General features: G+C 38.3%; 1 protein-coding gene across 6 annotated transcripts in view; it reads right to left on the reverse strand.

Annotated features, from left to right (window-relative positions):
- sik3 (SIK family kinase 3) overlaps positions 1-16,267 on the reverse strand; it is a 300,542-nt gene that overhangs the window by 131,947 nt on the left and 152,328 nt on the right. For all 6 annotated transcript variants that reach the window (XM_043676612.1, XM_043676614.1, XM_043676611.1 and 3 more), the window contains exon 3: positions 13,169-13,232. In XM_043676612.1, coding sequence (XP_043532547.1) covers positions 13,169-13,232 — 64 coding nt within the window. The remainder of the gene's footprint in view (positions 1-13,168; positions 13,233-16,267) is intronic.

The following is a 16,267-nucleotide window of genomic DNA, read 5'->3' on the forward strand; positions in this document are numbered from 1 at the left end:
TATGAGGGGCATGGATAGGATAAATAGGCAAAGTCTTTTCCCTGGGGTCAGGGAGTCCAGAACTAGAGGGCATAGGCTTAGGGTGAGAGGGGAAAGATATAAAAGAGACCTACAGGGCAACGTTTTCACACAGAGGGTGGGTACAGGTATGGAATGAGCTGCCAGAGGAAGTAGTGGAGGCTGGTACAATTGCAACATTTAAGAGGCATTTGGATGGGTATATGAATAAGAAGGGTTTGGAGGGATATGGGCCGGGTGCTGGCAGGTGGGACTAGATTGAGTTGGGATATCTGGTCGGTATGGACGGATTGGACCGAAGGGTCTGCTTCCATGCCGTACATCTCTATGACTCAAATTGACATACACTTTAACATACAAATGTTCATCACCACAAACATCCCTTCCACAGACTGACGATGTCACAGCTAATGCAGATTCATCACAGTGAACGATGCTGAAATGTTTTAACTAAATAGTTGAAAACATTTTCTGCTAGCTAGGCCAGCATTTTATTGTCCATCCGTAATTGTCAAGAGTAAACCACATTTCTGTGCGCTGAAGATACATGTAGGCCAGATCAAGTAAGGATTGCAGATTTTGTACCCAAAAGGACATGAATGAGCCTTTTTAATAACAGTCAACAGTGGTTACATGGTAATCTTTAGATAGCTGTTTATTAATGATTTTTTTTCCATTTGATTCATCATCTTCCACCATTTTCACCATCTTCCATGGTGTGATTTGAAGCTTAGAGAACCTGGGGTACCAGATAACTAGTTCAACGACATTGCCACTGTGCCACCACCTCCCCCAGTACTAGCCACAGAACTAACCAGTACTAGCCACAGCCTTAGGTTTGCACATTTTCAAGAAATTCATAACCTCAATAAATTAAAGTTTTCCTGGCTCCCGCTTAGCTGAATATTCCTTTGTTGACAGTTTTTTAATTATTTACTCTCATTTGCAGACTTCCTTCCAAAGCAGTCCAGTATCCCAGAAGTTTCTTTGTCTCCTCCCTTTGAAGCCTCGCTCTTCCTCCTGCAGCCTTATCCTTACCCCTCTCACCTGTCTTGCAGCCTTCCTCTCCTCAGTCCCTCCTGTACCCTTTCTTCCCCCACACCTCTTGAAGGCTCGTCCCTCCCCACCAACTCCTCTTCCAGCCTGTTCCTTCTCCAGCCCAGCAAATATCCCACCTCTGGTGTCAGCAAATAGACTCACTTGGGAGTTTATCAGCAAAGGTGAGGAGCAACTCACTATCAAATCTGCCATTTCAACTTACAAGTGGATTAAATGCTATCATTAAAATTTCCAAGGTGTTTTGAACACTCGAGGGTGAATTTGCAACCATTCCTATATTTTGAGCACTTCCTTGTTGGAATCTTTCTAATCAAAAGATACCATAACCAAAGTTACAAACAACATCCTTTGTAACAATGGCTGTTGAAAATGATCTTTCCTTCAATGTTGCTTGTAACATAGTCAATCACATTATTCTCCTCTAATCGCTCTTCTGTGACTCAATGGAGCTGCCCTTAACCCATTCTATCCCTATAAACATATAAAATAGGACCAGAAGTAGACTACTCAGTTCATCAGTCCTGCTTTACCATTCAATAAGATGTTGATCAGTTTCTTTCACATTTCACTTTCCCATCTACCCCAATAACCGTCAATTTCCCTGGCTAACAAGAATTCATCCACCTCTGTCTTAAAAACATTCAACGACACACCTCCACTGCAGAGAGGTCCAAAGTTATACAACCACAGGAAAAAAATTCTCATCTCTATTCTGAAAGGGCAATCTCAAATTTTAAACAGTGCCCTCTATTTCTGAACTACAGCTTGGCGTATGTGCATAAGCCTAAGTATTTTCAGCAACGGTTTCTCTTGCCATCCTCACATGGCTATCTGAAAACGTCCCTAAGCATCTCTCCTCAGACACATTCTACTCATCTATGTATTATCCTTCCACAATCTCATTTGAAGTCATGGGATCAACTTCCAAGTATACCACAATACCATCCTATGATTTACTGACAGATTTATTTTTAGGTAAGATGCATTTTTCAGTTCTCAATTTGAAATATGAACTGGGTATATTTTTGTGAAGCAAAGGTATTAAGGGATATGGGCTAAAGACACATATACGGATTTATCCATGGATCATCCATGATCTCAATGAATGGTAGAACCTGCTCGAGGGGCTGAAAGGTCTATTCCTGATCCAACGATCATATGTTCTACAAGCTAAACCACATGACAGCTGACACCATCATCTTCAGCCCCAACACAAAATGTTGTATCCCAGTCATCAGTTCTGTATGATTACCAGGCCATTATCCTGGGCTGAACCATACCATTCAGTGTTCTCTCCTGAGCTATTAACCCCTTATTCTTTCCATAACAAAGATTCATCACTATATCTTTGTCAGACCCTGTCCTGCTTCAGCTGAAATTTTCACCTATAACGCTGTTACCTCCATACCTAACTATTACAATGTTCTCCTGGCTGACTTCGCTGCCTCCAATTGTTGAGAATATCAACTCATCCAGAAATGTGCTGTTTGAATTCTACCTCACATCTAATTGAACTTATCAATCACTCCTATCTTCACTGGGGTACAGTGGTTCCCGCTCTCTACTGCTTCAAGTTTGAAACTCTCTATAAGTCCACAAATAGCATAAAACTTTGTAAGAGGAAGGGAAAAGAAACATGTAACTTAATCCAAGGTGCCTCTCCATGCCTGGTAGCTCATTACAGAAGCACAGAAGCAGACCACAAAACCTAGTCCTCTTATCAGACTTGGGAGCTATACCATGGGAGCAGGCAAGGGGAAGTTTTGTTTTTTGGTATCTTAATAATGCCAGGTTAAAAGGTCCTAAAACTGAAAACCTCCATAAAAAAAACAGTAATTTGATGTATCTATCTCAAAGATCTTACTAGTCAGCTCTCGTAAAGATTCCTTTTTCAGAAATAATAAGAGTAAGTATTTCTAATGAACTGCTCTTTTCAAATTGAGTCAGAGTCATACAACATGGTAACAGACTCTTTGGTCCAACTAGTCCACGCCAACCATTTTCCTATACTAAACTAGGCTCATCCGCCTCGGTCATCCAATGTTTTCAATGAAGATCCTGTTATTGAAACTTGTCAAATTGCTTAGACACCAGTATTGATTTACTACAGTGCTCAGAAGGTTGGCAATGTAATTTCACCAGAGTAATATTGTGCACCTCCACTGAGGAAAATAAATTGCATTCCTGTAATGAAATAATACTGAGACTGCATCATAGCAGAGAAGAAGAAAACTGGAAAAAATATATAAATCCATCTAACACAACTCAGATAGGGGTAATAACTTGATAATTAGGGAAATGAATCATCAGAGAATTGACCGTTGCTCAGAAAATTATTGTTGTTCTTGGCTTGGAGCAGCAGAACTGCTACTAACAACAGGAAAAACTCAGAGAAAGATAACAAATGTTAAATAAGAGACAATAAACTGGGAGAGGTAACATAGCTTACATAACTAGTGCACGGGAAGTCTTAAGGGATAGTGTTCCGTAATTATCTCCCTTCCTTCTCATTTGGATGAAAGCCTATTCATTTGAACAGAGAAACATAATTGAACAGGAAACAATTAGATTTACAACACTGGCTATCTATTGCCAGACTGGCATTGCCAAACAGGATACAGGTTACCAGCAAATTACTTTCCTGTTGCTTCTGAAAAAAACAAGTTGGAGTGTCAAACTGCATAGTATATTCCAGAACTAGCAGGCATTGGTTTAGGGTGAGAGGGTAAAGATACAAAAGGGACCCAAGGGGCAACTTTTTCACGCAGAGGGTGGTGCGTGTATGGAATGAACTGCCAGAGGAAGTGGTGAAGGCTGGTACAATTGCGACATTTAAAAGGCATCTGGATGCGTTTATGAATAGGAAGGGTTTAAAGAGATATGGGCCAAATGCTGGCAAATGGGACTAGATTAGGTTGGGATATCTGGTAGACATGGACGAGTTGGACCGAAGGGTCTGTTTCCATGCTTTACATCTTTATATTGGTAGCTACCAGTAGGGCTGATAAAAAGTTTTCAAACAGGAAGTAGTTAAACACAAATGAACTTTCATCATTTGTCGTTACTAAGTGGCTGATTCACTCGAAGAAAAACTTTAAAAACACATATTCCTATTTATTAAGTTACAATCACCGTGGAAACCAGTAAATGTTTAAATAACCCCCAGAAATACAACAGGAAGCAAACCAACAGACAAGATTTTCAGACTGGAGGCTTGTGACCAGTGGAGTTCCACAAGGATCGGTGCTGGGTCCTCTACTTTTCGTCATTTATATAAATGATTTGGATGCGAGCATAAGAGGTACAGTTAGTAAGTTTGCAGATGACACCAAAATTGGAGGTGTAGTGGACAGAGAAGAGGGTTACCTCAGATTGCAACAGGATCTTGATCAGATGGGCCAATGGGCTGAGAAGTGGCAGATGGAGTTTAATTCAGATAAATGCGAGATGCTGCATTTTGGGAAAGCAAATCTTAGCAGGATGTATACACTTAATGATAAGGTCCTAGGGAGTGTTGCTGAACAAAGACACTTTGGAGTGCAGGTTCATTGCTCCTTGAAAGTGGAGTCACAGGTAGATAGGATAGTTAAAAAGGCTTTTGGTATGCTTTCTTTTATTGGTCAGAGTATTGCATACAGGAGTTGGGAGGTCATGTTGCGGCTGTACAGGACATTGGTTAGGCCACTGTTGGAATATTGGTGCAATTCTGGTCTCCTTCCTATCGGAAAGATGTTGTGAAACTTGAAAGGGTTCAGAAAAGATTTACAAGGATGTTGCCAGGGTTGGAGGATTTGAGCTAGAGGGAGAGGCTGAACAGTCTGGGGCTGTTTTCCCTGGAGTGTCGGAGGCTGAGGGGTGACCTTATAGAAGTCTACAAAATTATGAGGGGCATAGATAGGATATATAGGCAAAGTCTTTTCTCTGGGGTCAGGGAGTCCAGAACTAGATGGCATAGGTTTAGGGTGAGAGGGGAGAATTATAAAAGAGACCTAAAGGGCAATATTTTCACACAGAGGGTGGTAGGTGTATGGAATGAGCTGCCAGAGGATGTGGCGGAGGCTGGTACAATTGCAACATTTAAGAGGCATTTGGATTGGTATATGAATAGGAAGGGTTTGGAGGGATATAGGCCAGGTGCTGGCAGATGGGACTAGATTGGGTTGGGATATCTGGTCGACATGGACAGGTTGGATCGAAGGGTCTGTTTTCATGCTGTACATCTCTATGACTCTATTTCGACTTTTTAAAACTTTTACTTCAATTATTAACTCACAGGTGAAGAACATTTCAAATGAAAATAAAAATTTCACTTTAAGAAGTCAGTAACACAAATATGGGACCACATCACATGCAATCTCCAACTCAACCTCTGCTCCACGGGATTGTTGTTTTCTCCAACCCTGAGTCACAGTCATCAGCATCCACATTCTATCTGACATCCTTGGAAATAATCAACACCAACAATGTGCACATCTGCAAGTCCCATCTCACGTTTGGTCACGACATCCTGGTGGGACAGACCCTCCAGAGACTCCCTTCTGATTTCTAAATGTTCTGGTGAGCTCTTGCAACCTTGAAATAGCGGCAAAAACCTTGCTTAATGCAGAGCTACTTGCCCTTTCTGTCCTCAGCTTTCTAATCTTCCCACTGGATAACACACAGCGCAACACAGGATCTGGTTCTGGGACCTGCTTCAACATCAGGATTTGTTTAATGAAGCTAATAGAAAACTGTTCCATATAGAGAAACTTGTTTATTTAAAAATCCAAAGAACTGCAGATGCTGTAAATCAGGAACAAAGATTGTTGGAAAAGCTCAGTCAGTTTGGCAGCATCTGTGGAGAGAAATCAGGGTTAATGTTTTGGGTCTAGCGACCCTTATGAGGAAGGATCACTCGACCCAAAATGTTAACTCTGATTTGTCTCCACAGATGCTGACAAACCTGCTGAGCTATTTCAACTCGATCTAAACCTGCTTATTTCCTCTTTACATAAATACTCAGTGTATTAAGACCTGCTGAACAGAAAAGGTAATCTGACCTAACCCCACTACAATTAGTTTTCCATTTACCCTTTGTTTCTTAGCTGTTCACCCCCATGACAGCTTCAAGTTACATGAATACCTCTTGGAACCTAACATGTCATAATCAGGAAGCCAATTAACCATACATTGCTCAGTCTACGTTAATTATAAAGGGACATCACAAAGGAAATTCCAGCCTTTTTGCAATATATGGGTATTAACCTCAGGCAGGATAGATCTTTGTAACTCTGTCAGCGTCCCACTTATATCAACATTCTTTTCCCCCTACTAATATTTTTTCCACTGTGTTAGCTATGTTTCATAGCAAGAAGAGCCTATTATGAGGCATGATTTTGGAAATCCAGATAAATATGGATTACGTAACCTATCCAAACATTACAATTATGAAGGAGGAAGTGGAAACTTGGATCCCCAACTTAATCCCCAAACAGAATTATATTTCTAAATTACTGCGAAACAATGAGAACTCTTAGTTTCAGCAGTAATACGGGTTATCTAAAAACAGTAAACCCAGTGCAATCTCCTTCATGTGACTATGGAATTTGTTCAGTACATGGCAAGCGTATTCCTACTTGTGTCATAGTTGGTCCTTTGTGCAGTGTTTAATTAAGCAGAGCCAGAGGAATGTGACACATGCTGTTCTGCAAACATGGCTGTGGTAGTTTCTGCCTTTTTATTACTTACTTTGCAACAAAACGTGAGACAAAGAGCTACTCAAAATAGGTTTGAATTCCATCATAAACTTAAATAAAAATACCACTTTGCTGTCAAAAGGACTGGCACAGTTAGGTTTAGGAAATATTTGTATATATAAGAAAGTGACATTTTGTTTAGGATATTTTCTTTATTTTCTTCATAATTAAGTAACCACTGATGAAAAATGCACTAACCTCAGAACTTCCAGAATTATTTGACCTACTAGAATGCCTAATTACCTCTTGAAGTAGCACTTATAGTTAAATCAATTGTTTTACATCATAAAAGTTTTCTAAAATCAAACATAGAAATCTTCAGTTAAAAAAATCTGTTCTTCTTAAGTAATGAACCATCAATGAAAAGACCTGACAGGAACTGTGCTTGGTTCAACTATCAAACTAAGACTGCATGAAGTTGATTTATAATCACAGAAGCAGTCAAATTAATTGAATCCTTTTGACTGGAGTCAAGATTGCTCCTATTATGAGAAGATAACTATCTTTAAACAGAGTATGAGTCCACAACTTTTTAATGAGAGCTTTACTTCAGTTAACCACACTCTTCTGATTAGAAGCTTCCCATACTTATCCAACTAATTCACAAACAATGACTCCTTAATCAATATACCTTTCACTTATTCCACTCATTCCATCAGGTCTCAGGCATTCCTTCAGACCATATTAGATGATAACAAATTCTCCTTTATCTTCATTTTATATTTATAATAAAAACACAAACAAAACATACAAAATGACAATATATTATATTTCCATTTTATTTCCTTTTTACATTGAAGTTCCAAGCATTCTTTTTCCAGTAGGTCTGCCGGCTTCTTAGAACTTGTTCCTTTTGGTATAAAACAATCATTTAGATAATTTTACTACTGTTCTCTCATTTCAATTGGAGATTTCTCCATCCTCCAGCATCTGTTTTAAAACTAATATTAATCCTCAGTTTTTTTTCCCATTCACACATTTGCTGAGTGTGCATTATCCCAGAGTGCCTTATTATCGATATAGCATTTAATGGGTATTGCTGCAGAATCCTTTCCTAAAATTTCTACCAATATTCTCATTAAGCAAAATGCCATGTCTACCACCTTACCAAGAGTGAGAGCTTCTGCCGCAAGGTACTTTATACTACTCTTCTGATCTTTTTAGCTTCCTAAGCTAAAATGCAATATTTACCTCTCTTTCCCAAAAGAAAAATTTGAAACTCCCCTGTACTCAAGAACCTATCACAGAGATTTACTTAAATAGCATTACTGAAAAGATGAAGCTTCATGTTCCTGGCTTCTCTCAAAGATGGAAATTTTAGAACTCAATGCTCCACTTTTAATTTTTTTCCAAAGTTTCATTTGCCAGAATAACATTTTCTACTTTGAAAAATCCCCAAAGTTGCGTCAACTCTATTACTTCCAAACTGTCATCTAGATTTATCAAGATGCCCAGCCAACTTTGCTGTCCAATTAAACTTCACTATTCTTCTTCAAGTCTGCAAGATATTAACAGGAAAATACAAGGTAAATAAACTATTTCTCCTGGTTGGAGATTCTAGAACTGGGAATTAGGGCCAGATCATTCATGATAGATGTTAGGAAGCACTTCTACACACAAAGGGTGGTAGAGATTTGGAACTCTCTTCCACAAACTGCAGTTGGTGCTCGACCAGTTGTTAGTTTCAAATCTAAGATAAGTCAATTTTTGTTAAGCAAAATATGAAGAAATCAGTCCTGATCGTTTAAAATGGTTTACAATTTTTAAATTGACCTTTTCAGGGGGATGAATGACCTACTTCTGTTCACAAGTTCCAAATATCTCCATTTTAATTTCTGAAGCCGCTGCACCTTTGTGAGGCTACTTTGACTAAAAGCAATGAGGCTAACATTTTCCAAAATAAGACTGCTGATTCAAAGTGCCACTGGGTTCGTTCTGCCTGATTTCTAATCCAATGTATTTAAAAGCCCACAAGCCTGACTTCCAAATTCAAGTTTTGTTTTAAGCCCACTTATAACAGTATTTCCAAATTCATTGCTCTCTCCTCACAAAATAATCACATACATGCATGTAAAGATGCCCCTCATAGTGCCAGTAAACATGACAAGTACTGCCCTTAAGTGAAGATAATCCAATTTTAACAAAGCAGACCTTAATAAAAAGTTTTAAAAAGCTCCAGAGGCATCATTTAGGCCATATAAACATTCAACTTCCAAGCTGTCCTGCATTCAATGTCTCTTTTGGAAGGTAAAGAAACACTTCATACTTGAGCTGATCTCCCTGCTGTAATGTAGCTTTTATGTCAATTGATCTACACTCTCAAGCATTTGTTGCTAACAAAGCCAGGAAATATTTGAAAAGTGCTTTTCCTGCTTTTGGTAAATCTCCTGTACTCTAGTCAAACATTGTAACTTAATTATTACACTGGTTAAAAGGCTCACTTTCAAAAAAAAAAGGTGGTTAATCATACTCTGAAACTTTACATTTTCACTCAAGTATCCTCTGTTTGCAATGTTATACACAATAAGATAATTATATTTAAACAAACAGAGTCCACGTCCACAACTTTAGTGACTGCTTTAATTCAGTTACTGCTTCTTTCCATTAAACTCTCATCCCACCAATTACACTTTAAAATTTTTCATTACACACTACAGGCTAAATATCTTTTTAATTTAATTATTTATTCAAAGGATGTGGGCATCACTAGAATGCATTTATTGCCCACTCCTAGTTGCCCAGAGGGCAGTTAAGAGTCAACCACTTGGCTGTGGGGTCCCCACCGATTACTAGATCCCCATATTAATATAACCAATTCACAATCAACTAATTCTTAATTAATACATCAATCAACTATTCCCTTAACATAATACAAAACCAGTTTATATTCCCAAGAGAGAACAGCTCCGCTTCATAGGAAAAACTGCCATGGGCAATTAAAGAGATAAGAGAGTATGAAAGTAAAAGGTGATGCAGTGGAAATGTCACTGGGCTAGTAATCCAGTAGGCACAAAGTAATGTTCTAGGGACATAGGTTCAAATCCCACCATAGCAGCTGCTGGAATTCAAGTTCAATTAATTTATATGCAGTTACTTTTAGTAAAGGTAATTATTCTTGGGCCCTTGTAGCGTCGTGGCAGTGTCCCTACCACTAGATTCTGGAGGTCTAGGTTCAAGTCCTACCTGCTCTAGCGGTGTATAATAACATCTCTGAACAGGTTGATATATAAAAAAAAAGATTTACAAAAATAATAAGCACAGATTCTGTTGAATGGGAAAGATACTAAAACTAACAAATGGCCACAAAGCAGCTTATAAGAGTTACTAAAAGGGATTATGAAAGGAAATTTGCTGGGCACAGCAAACCAACAAGAAAAAATGTTAGTTACATAAGGGAAAGCAGGTGGTCAAGAGCAATGTTGACCCACTAAAGACTGAAAGTGCGTCAATTATCAATGACTATGGGAAATAGCAGATGCATTGAATAAATACTTTGCTTTCAGTATTTACAGTAGAAAAGAAAGATAGCTTGCCGGAAGTCCTGAAGAAATTACCAGTGGATCGGAAACAGAGAGTGAATAAAATTAACATAAGTAAAACATCATTAATGAGGAAATTAATGGAATTAAAGAGTGACAAATCCGCAGGACTGAGGGTTTCCATCAAAGGTGTTAAGTAGGAGAGCATATTGTGAATGCCTCAACTGTAATCTTTCAGTTCCCATATACAGGATCCTCTGGATTAGGAAAATGAATGTCACTCCACTTTTTAAGAAGGGGGAAATAGGAAACCAGGGAATTTCACACCAGTTAGCCTAACATCACTGATGGGGAGATTGTTGTCGTCTATAATCAAGGATGGGGTAACTGAACACCTTGAATATTTTCAGTTAATCAGGGAGAGCCAACATGGATTTATGACAGGTAGACCATACCTTACAAACTTCACCGAACGTTTTGAAGAGGTGGCTACTTTGACAGACAGAGGAACGTCTACGGATGTTGTTTATACAACCTTCCAGAATGCAGTTGATAAAGTCCTACATAAGAGACTGTTAACTAAGGTAGAAGGCCACAGAACTGAGGGCAAATTATTAACATGGCTGGAAAATTAATTGAATTACAGGCAACATAAAGTAAGGATAATGGATAGGAACTCAAATTGGTGTGACCAGTGGTGTTCCACTAAGGATTAGTTTGGTCGTCAATTATTCACATTATATATTAACAACTTGGATAATGGCATAGAAAGTCATGTATATGAATTTGCTAATGATACAAAGTTAGGTAGTAGGAACAAAGCCTGTTTAGACTGTATAGATGATAGCATAGAATTACAAAGACACATTGATAGACTAATGAATGGGCAAAATTGTGGCAGATGAAGTTCAATGGAAGCTAGCGTAAGGTGATATATTTTGGACCAAAACATGATAGATCAGGGTACCTTCTAGATGGTATGAAGGTAAATACAGTGGATGTCCAAAGAGACCTCTGGGTTCAGGCGCATAGATCTTTAAAATATTATGATGAGGAGGTGCCGCTGTTGGACTGGGGTGGACAAAGTTAAAAATCACACAACTCCAGATTATAGTCCAACAGGTTTATTTGGAAGTATTAGCTTTCAGAGCGCTGCTCTTTCATCAGGTAGCTGTGCAGCAAGACCATAAGATACAGAATTTATAGCAAAAGGTTACAATGCCATGGAATGTTATATTGCCCCTTCCCTACCCTGCCTACCCACCCCCCCTCCCCACTCCCAACCCCTCAACCCACACACACTTCCCTCATGCAATCTAGGTTTGTTCAATATATCATTGCATGGCACTGTAACCTTTTGCTATAAATTCTGTATCTTATGGTCCTGCTTCGCAACTACCTGATGAAGGAGCAGCGTTCCGAAAGCTAGTACTTCCAAATAAACCTGTTGGACTATAACCTGGTGTTGTGTGATTTTTAACTTTTAAATATTACACACAGGAGAAGTAAATAATCAAAAAAGCTCACGTAATGCTCGCCTTTATATCTAGAGAACTGGAAATGCTGCAGTTATACAAATCCTCGTTAGACCACATTTGAGAGTCCTGTGACTAGATCTAGACACAAAACCTTAGGAAGGCCCTTAAGGGAGTACAATATAAATTTACAAGAATAATTCCTGGACTTCAGGGGTTAAGTTATGAGGATAGATTATACAAACCAGGCCTGTTTTTGTTAGAATTTAGAAGGTTCAGGGGTGAGACGATCAAAGTTTTCAAAATATTGACAAGAAAAGACAGGTCAGATAAACTATTTTCACTGGTTGGAGATTCTAGAACTAGGGGGCATTGTCTGAGAGTTAAGATCAGACCATTTAGACCAAATGTTAGGAAGCAGTTCTACATGCACAGGGTGGGAGATGTTTGGAATTCCTTTCCACAAACGGCAGTGGATACTGGATCAGTTGCTAATTTTAAAATATGAGATAAACTTTTGTTCAACAAAGGAACTAAGTGATGTGGACCAAAAGCAAATATTTGGAGTTAGGCCACAGATTAGCCATGATCTTACCGAATGGTGAAACAGGGTCAAGGGACTGAATGGCCAACTCCTGTTCCTATATTTCTACGTTCTCTCATTTCAGTAGGTGTCGGGCAAACCATATTAAACGATAATATCCCATACAGTGGGCACTTGTGCGTGCATTTTAACTTCTGTAATTGGACCTATGGAAGTTTCATTCTCCAACACTGATACAAGCAAATATGTTGCGCTGTCAAATATGTAGAGTGCCAGAATTGTCTACTATACTTCCATAGCTCCCGCTGGAAATCACACCTTTAACTCCCAATATTCACTTGCAGCATTGTCACTACCAACCAGATAGCTCCTGACACAGCATCTTAACACATTTTAAACTGCTAAATTATCCATTATCAAACATTTTAAGCCCAAACATTTAGGCATGGAGAGCTTGACAAAATATTCTGAAACCGTGTCAGTTCAAATAAATAGTTCAACCGTGTTGGAAAAAAAAGAAAATTAAAGAAAACATTTATTATCAAATTCATCTTATGTTGTATATTAAGGACCAAAGAATTCTAACCTGTTAAGTACAGCTGTGACATGGATTGTTAGAAATCAGTCACAGCTACAGACTATAATTTGCAAACAGTGCTTTCACAATAAAAGGGTAGTTTTATACTGTTCTTTGAAAAGATGGTTAATCTTATTTAATACATGTCTAAGATTAAATATAATGAACTATTAAATTCAATACATCTGATTTTGTAAAAATGAAAGGTAACACAGCAGCTATAAAAGATGGTTTTAAGCCTGGATTGCTAACATCCAACACAAATCAAAGATATTACTCACCAAATATCTCCCCACCACTTGCATACTCCGTCACCAAATAAATCATTCTTTCTGTCTCCATAACCTGTAGCACAAGGACACAGTAGGCGCAGGTGAGGAAAATATTCTCATGTACCAAAGCTAATGCTAAGTTTTGAAAATACTGGGTATTGGTGACAGTTTAGTACATAACATTTAAAAGCAAATTGGCGATGGGCTTGAAGGAAAAATAAATTGCAAGAACGTGTTGAAAGAGTGAAAGGGCTGTTCTTAGAAAGGGCCAGCACAGGTATGTTAGATTTAATAGCCTCCTTCTATGTTGTACTATTCTGTTGTTATATGGTCAAAAGGAAGAAAACAAAACAAAGAAAGATACAGGAGAATAGGAATTTGCACTTATACAGCATCTTTCACAACCAAAGGATGTATTTAGTCAATGAAATACTTTGAAATGTAGTCCCTGTTGTAACAAAGGAGGCATGGCAGTCAATTTACACACCGCGATCTTCCACAATCAGTAATGTGATAATGACCAGATAATTCAGTTTAGTAATATTGATTGAGATTTATAGATTGACAAAGATACAGATGATAACTTCCGTCCTTTGCTTTGAAATAGTGCCCTGATGTGGAGGTGCCAGTGTTGGATTGGGGTGGACAAAGTTAAAAATCACACAACACTAGGTTATTGTCCAACACGCACACACACACATATAAGTCTATGGGGTGAATTTGTACTTGCAGAATCGTATTTGCAGAGACATTCTATTTTGCTCAAAAAGCACACAATCTACAGGCAGTCAATGCAGGCAGACAATCCCGGAAACATTTTATAAATTCCTACTTTAGAAATAGAACCAGTCTGACTTAAGATTGATACAGATAGACTCTAACCTCAAACCTTTAACACATTGTCTGAGTGGGCATGTCACCTTTTTTAAAAATAAAATCTTAAGTTCTCAAGAATGTGACATAAAATTAGTTCTGGGACTTATATATTAATGAACCAAAACCTGCAAACCATTCTAAAAGATAAAAGACTTAACAGCAATCCAAGTTTGTTCAAGATATCATTTCAGTTTCATGACACTGTGATCTTTTGCTATAAATTCTGTGTCTTATGGTCCTGCTCCACAACTACCTGATGAAGGAGCACCTCTCCCAAAAGTTAGTGCTTCCAAATAAACCATAGGACTGTAACTTGGTGTTGTGTGATTTTTAACTTTGAAATAGGTTAACATAAAGAATATGGTACTAAGTGACTGATGTGGCCTGGGTTTAATGTTTCACCCAAAAATTAGCACCTCCAGCAATGCAGCACTCCCTCAACATTGCACTGAAAGGTCAGTCTTGATTTTTTAATCTCAATTTTCTGATTCAGATGCAAGAGCACTACCAATTGAAACATAACTTACAACACAGTAAAAAGAATTATCCAGATTCTGTATCAATATACGTAACAAACTGATTTCCTATGATGCTCAAAAACAAAATGAAACAAACCTCTATTTCTCTGGATTTCTCAACTTACCTATTGTTGCCAAAACAACTAGATGGAACACGACTGAACTTCAATATCCAAATATACCCATGGGGAAGTGAATTTGAATTGAGAAAAGAACAAAAACTAAATGAATTGCAAACTTAGCACATGGCACAGTTTACAGGGCAAATTCACTTCAAAGAGATTGAGTAGCCGGGCATCTCCAGTTTTGCAGGCTTATTGATAGGAGAGAGAAAATCTGAACTGGGTCAAGGAAAGCGGTTGAGTGAGTGAAAATCTTGTTCCATGGCTAAGGTGAACAGAAGGAAAGATTCAGATATGCCAAATCAAAGGTATTGTTGACAAGACCAGCATTTATTGTCTGTCCTAATAGTCCTGAAAAAGGTGGTGGTGAGCCATCTCCTTAAACTGCTGCAGTTCTTAGGCTCCTGGTACATAAACAGCAGTCATTGGCAGAATACACTTTAATAATGATGAATGCAAAATGTTGCAAGCTCTATTTTAAATCACTAACATAGCAGGCAGCATTCAACATCTGCTGCACAGACCACTGTCTGTGGTTTGGAACATCAGTAGACAGGAGCCCTCATTCTACAATCCACAGCCACCAATTTGTATGACATAGTAAAAACCATTTCCTCACAAGTGACATGTCTTCAAATTATTCCTCGTAACATTTTTGCTCAAGGGCATAATAAACAAATCTTCATCAGTAGCACTGTATGTATTGTTCTAGCAAAAGATAGATCCATAACTTGGGAATATTGCAGACACCAAACAGTTACGAACTTTGGTAACACGTTGAAAGAATAGTAAGAATCCACTATTATACAGTAAAATATGAGTTGAGAGTATTACTGGACAGTGATGACCAAAAGTGTTCCAAAAAGCTTTCCGTGACAGCAGTGAAATTAATATCCAATGCCCACATCACTTTCAGGGGCTCCTTCTGCCATTCATTTATTAGATGATGCAAGCACATCATAACAATACATTATGTATTTAGAGACCTTGTGGGGTATTTGGAATTACACAGGAGCAGAACTGTAATTATTCAATATCCTCAATAATTATTAAAATTCCATTCAACTTAAAAGCCAAATACAAAAGGAAAGCATTAAGTCCCTGGATAACAGTGTTTGAATTAGCACAGCAGGCATAATTGAACAAGAAAACCCTTTCTCAAAATAACTTACATATTTCAACTCTCAAAAAGCCATCAACGTAAGCACATCTTCTGTGATGAGGTCACAACTAATGTATTTCCTTCACAATTGCACAAAGCTGGAACATCTGAACGAGGCAGTTACTACCCTTTTTACTGCAGCACAGATCTCAATCTCAGATTTAAATTTCACAACTCAAAATGTAGCATCCACTAACTGTTATCCTGTGTAATATCTCTTGAATTTATGTAGCCTTAAGTTAAAGATTACAAATTCACATGCAAGAAGTTCATCAGTCCAGCACACAGGTTATTTTAGATTAACGTGGCTCCCAGTTAGTTGCATGTTCCTGTATTGTTTCCTTGTCTTTGATGCCCCTCTTCTCTCCTTGCAGCCTTCCCAGTCTCCTTCTTAAATTCTTCCACCCTAGCTTCTCTTGCATCCACCTTC

The sequence above is a fragment of the Chiloscyllium plagiosum genome, chromosome 35, assembly GCF_004010195.1.
Source record: "Chiloscyllium plagiosum isolate BGI_BamShark_2017 chromosome 35, ASM401019v2, whole genome shotgun sequence".
Lineage (NCBI taxonomy): Eukaryota > Metazoa > Chordata > Chondrichthyes > Orectolobiformes > Hemiscylliidae > Chiloscyllium > Chiloscyllium plagiosum.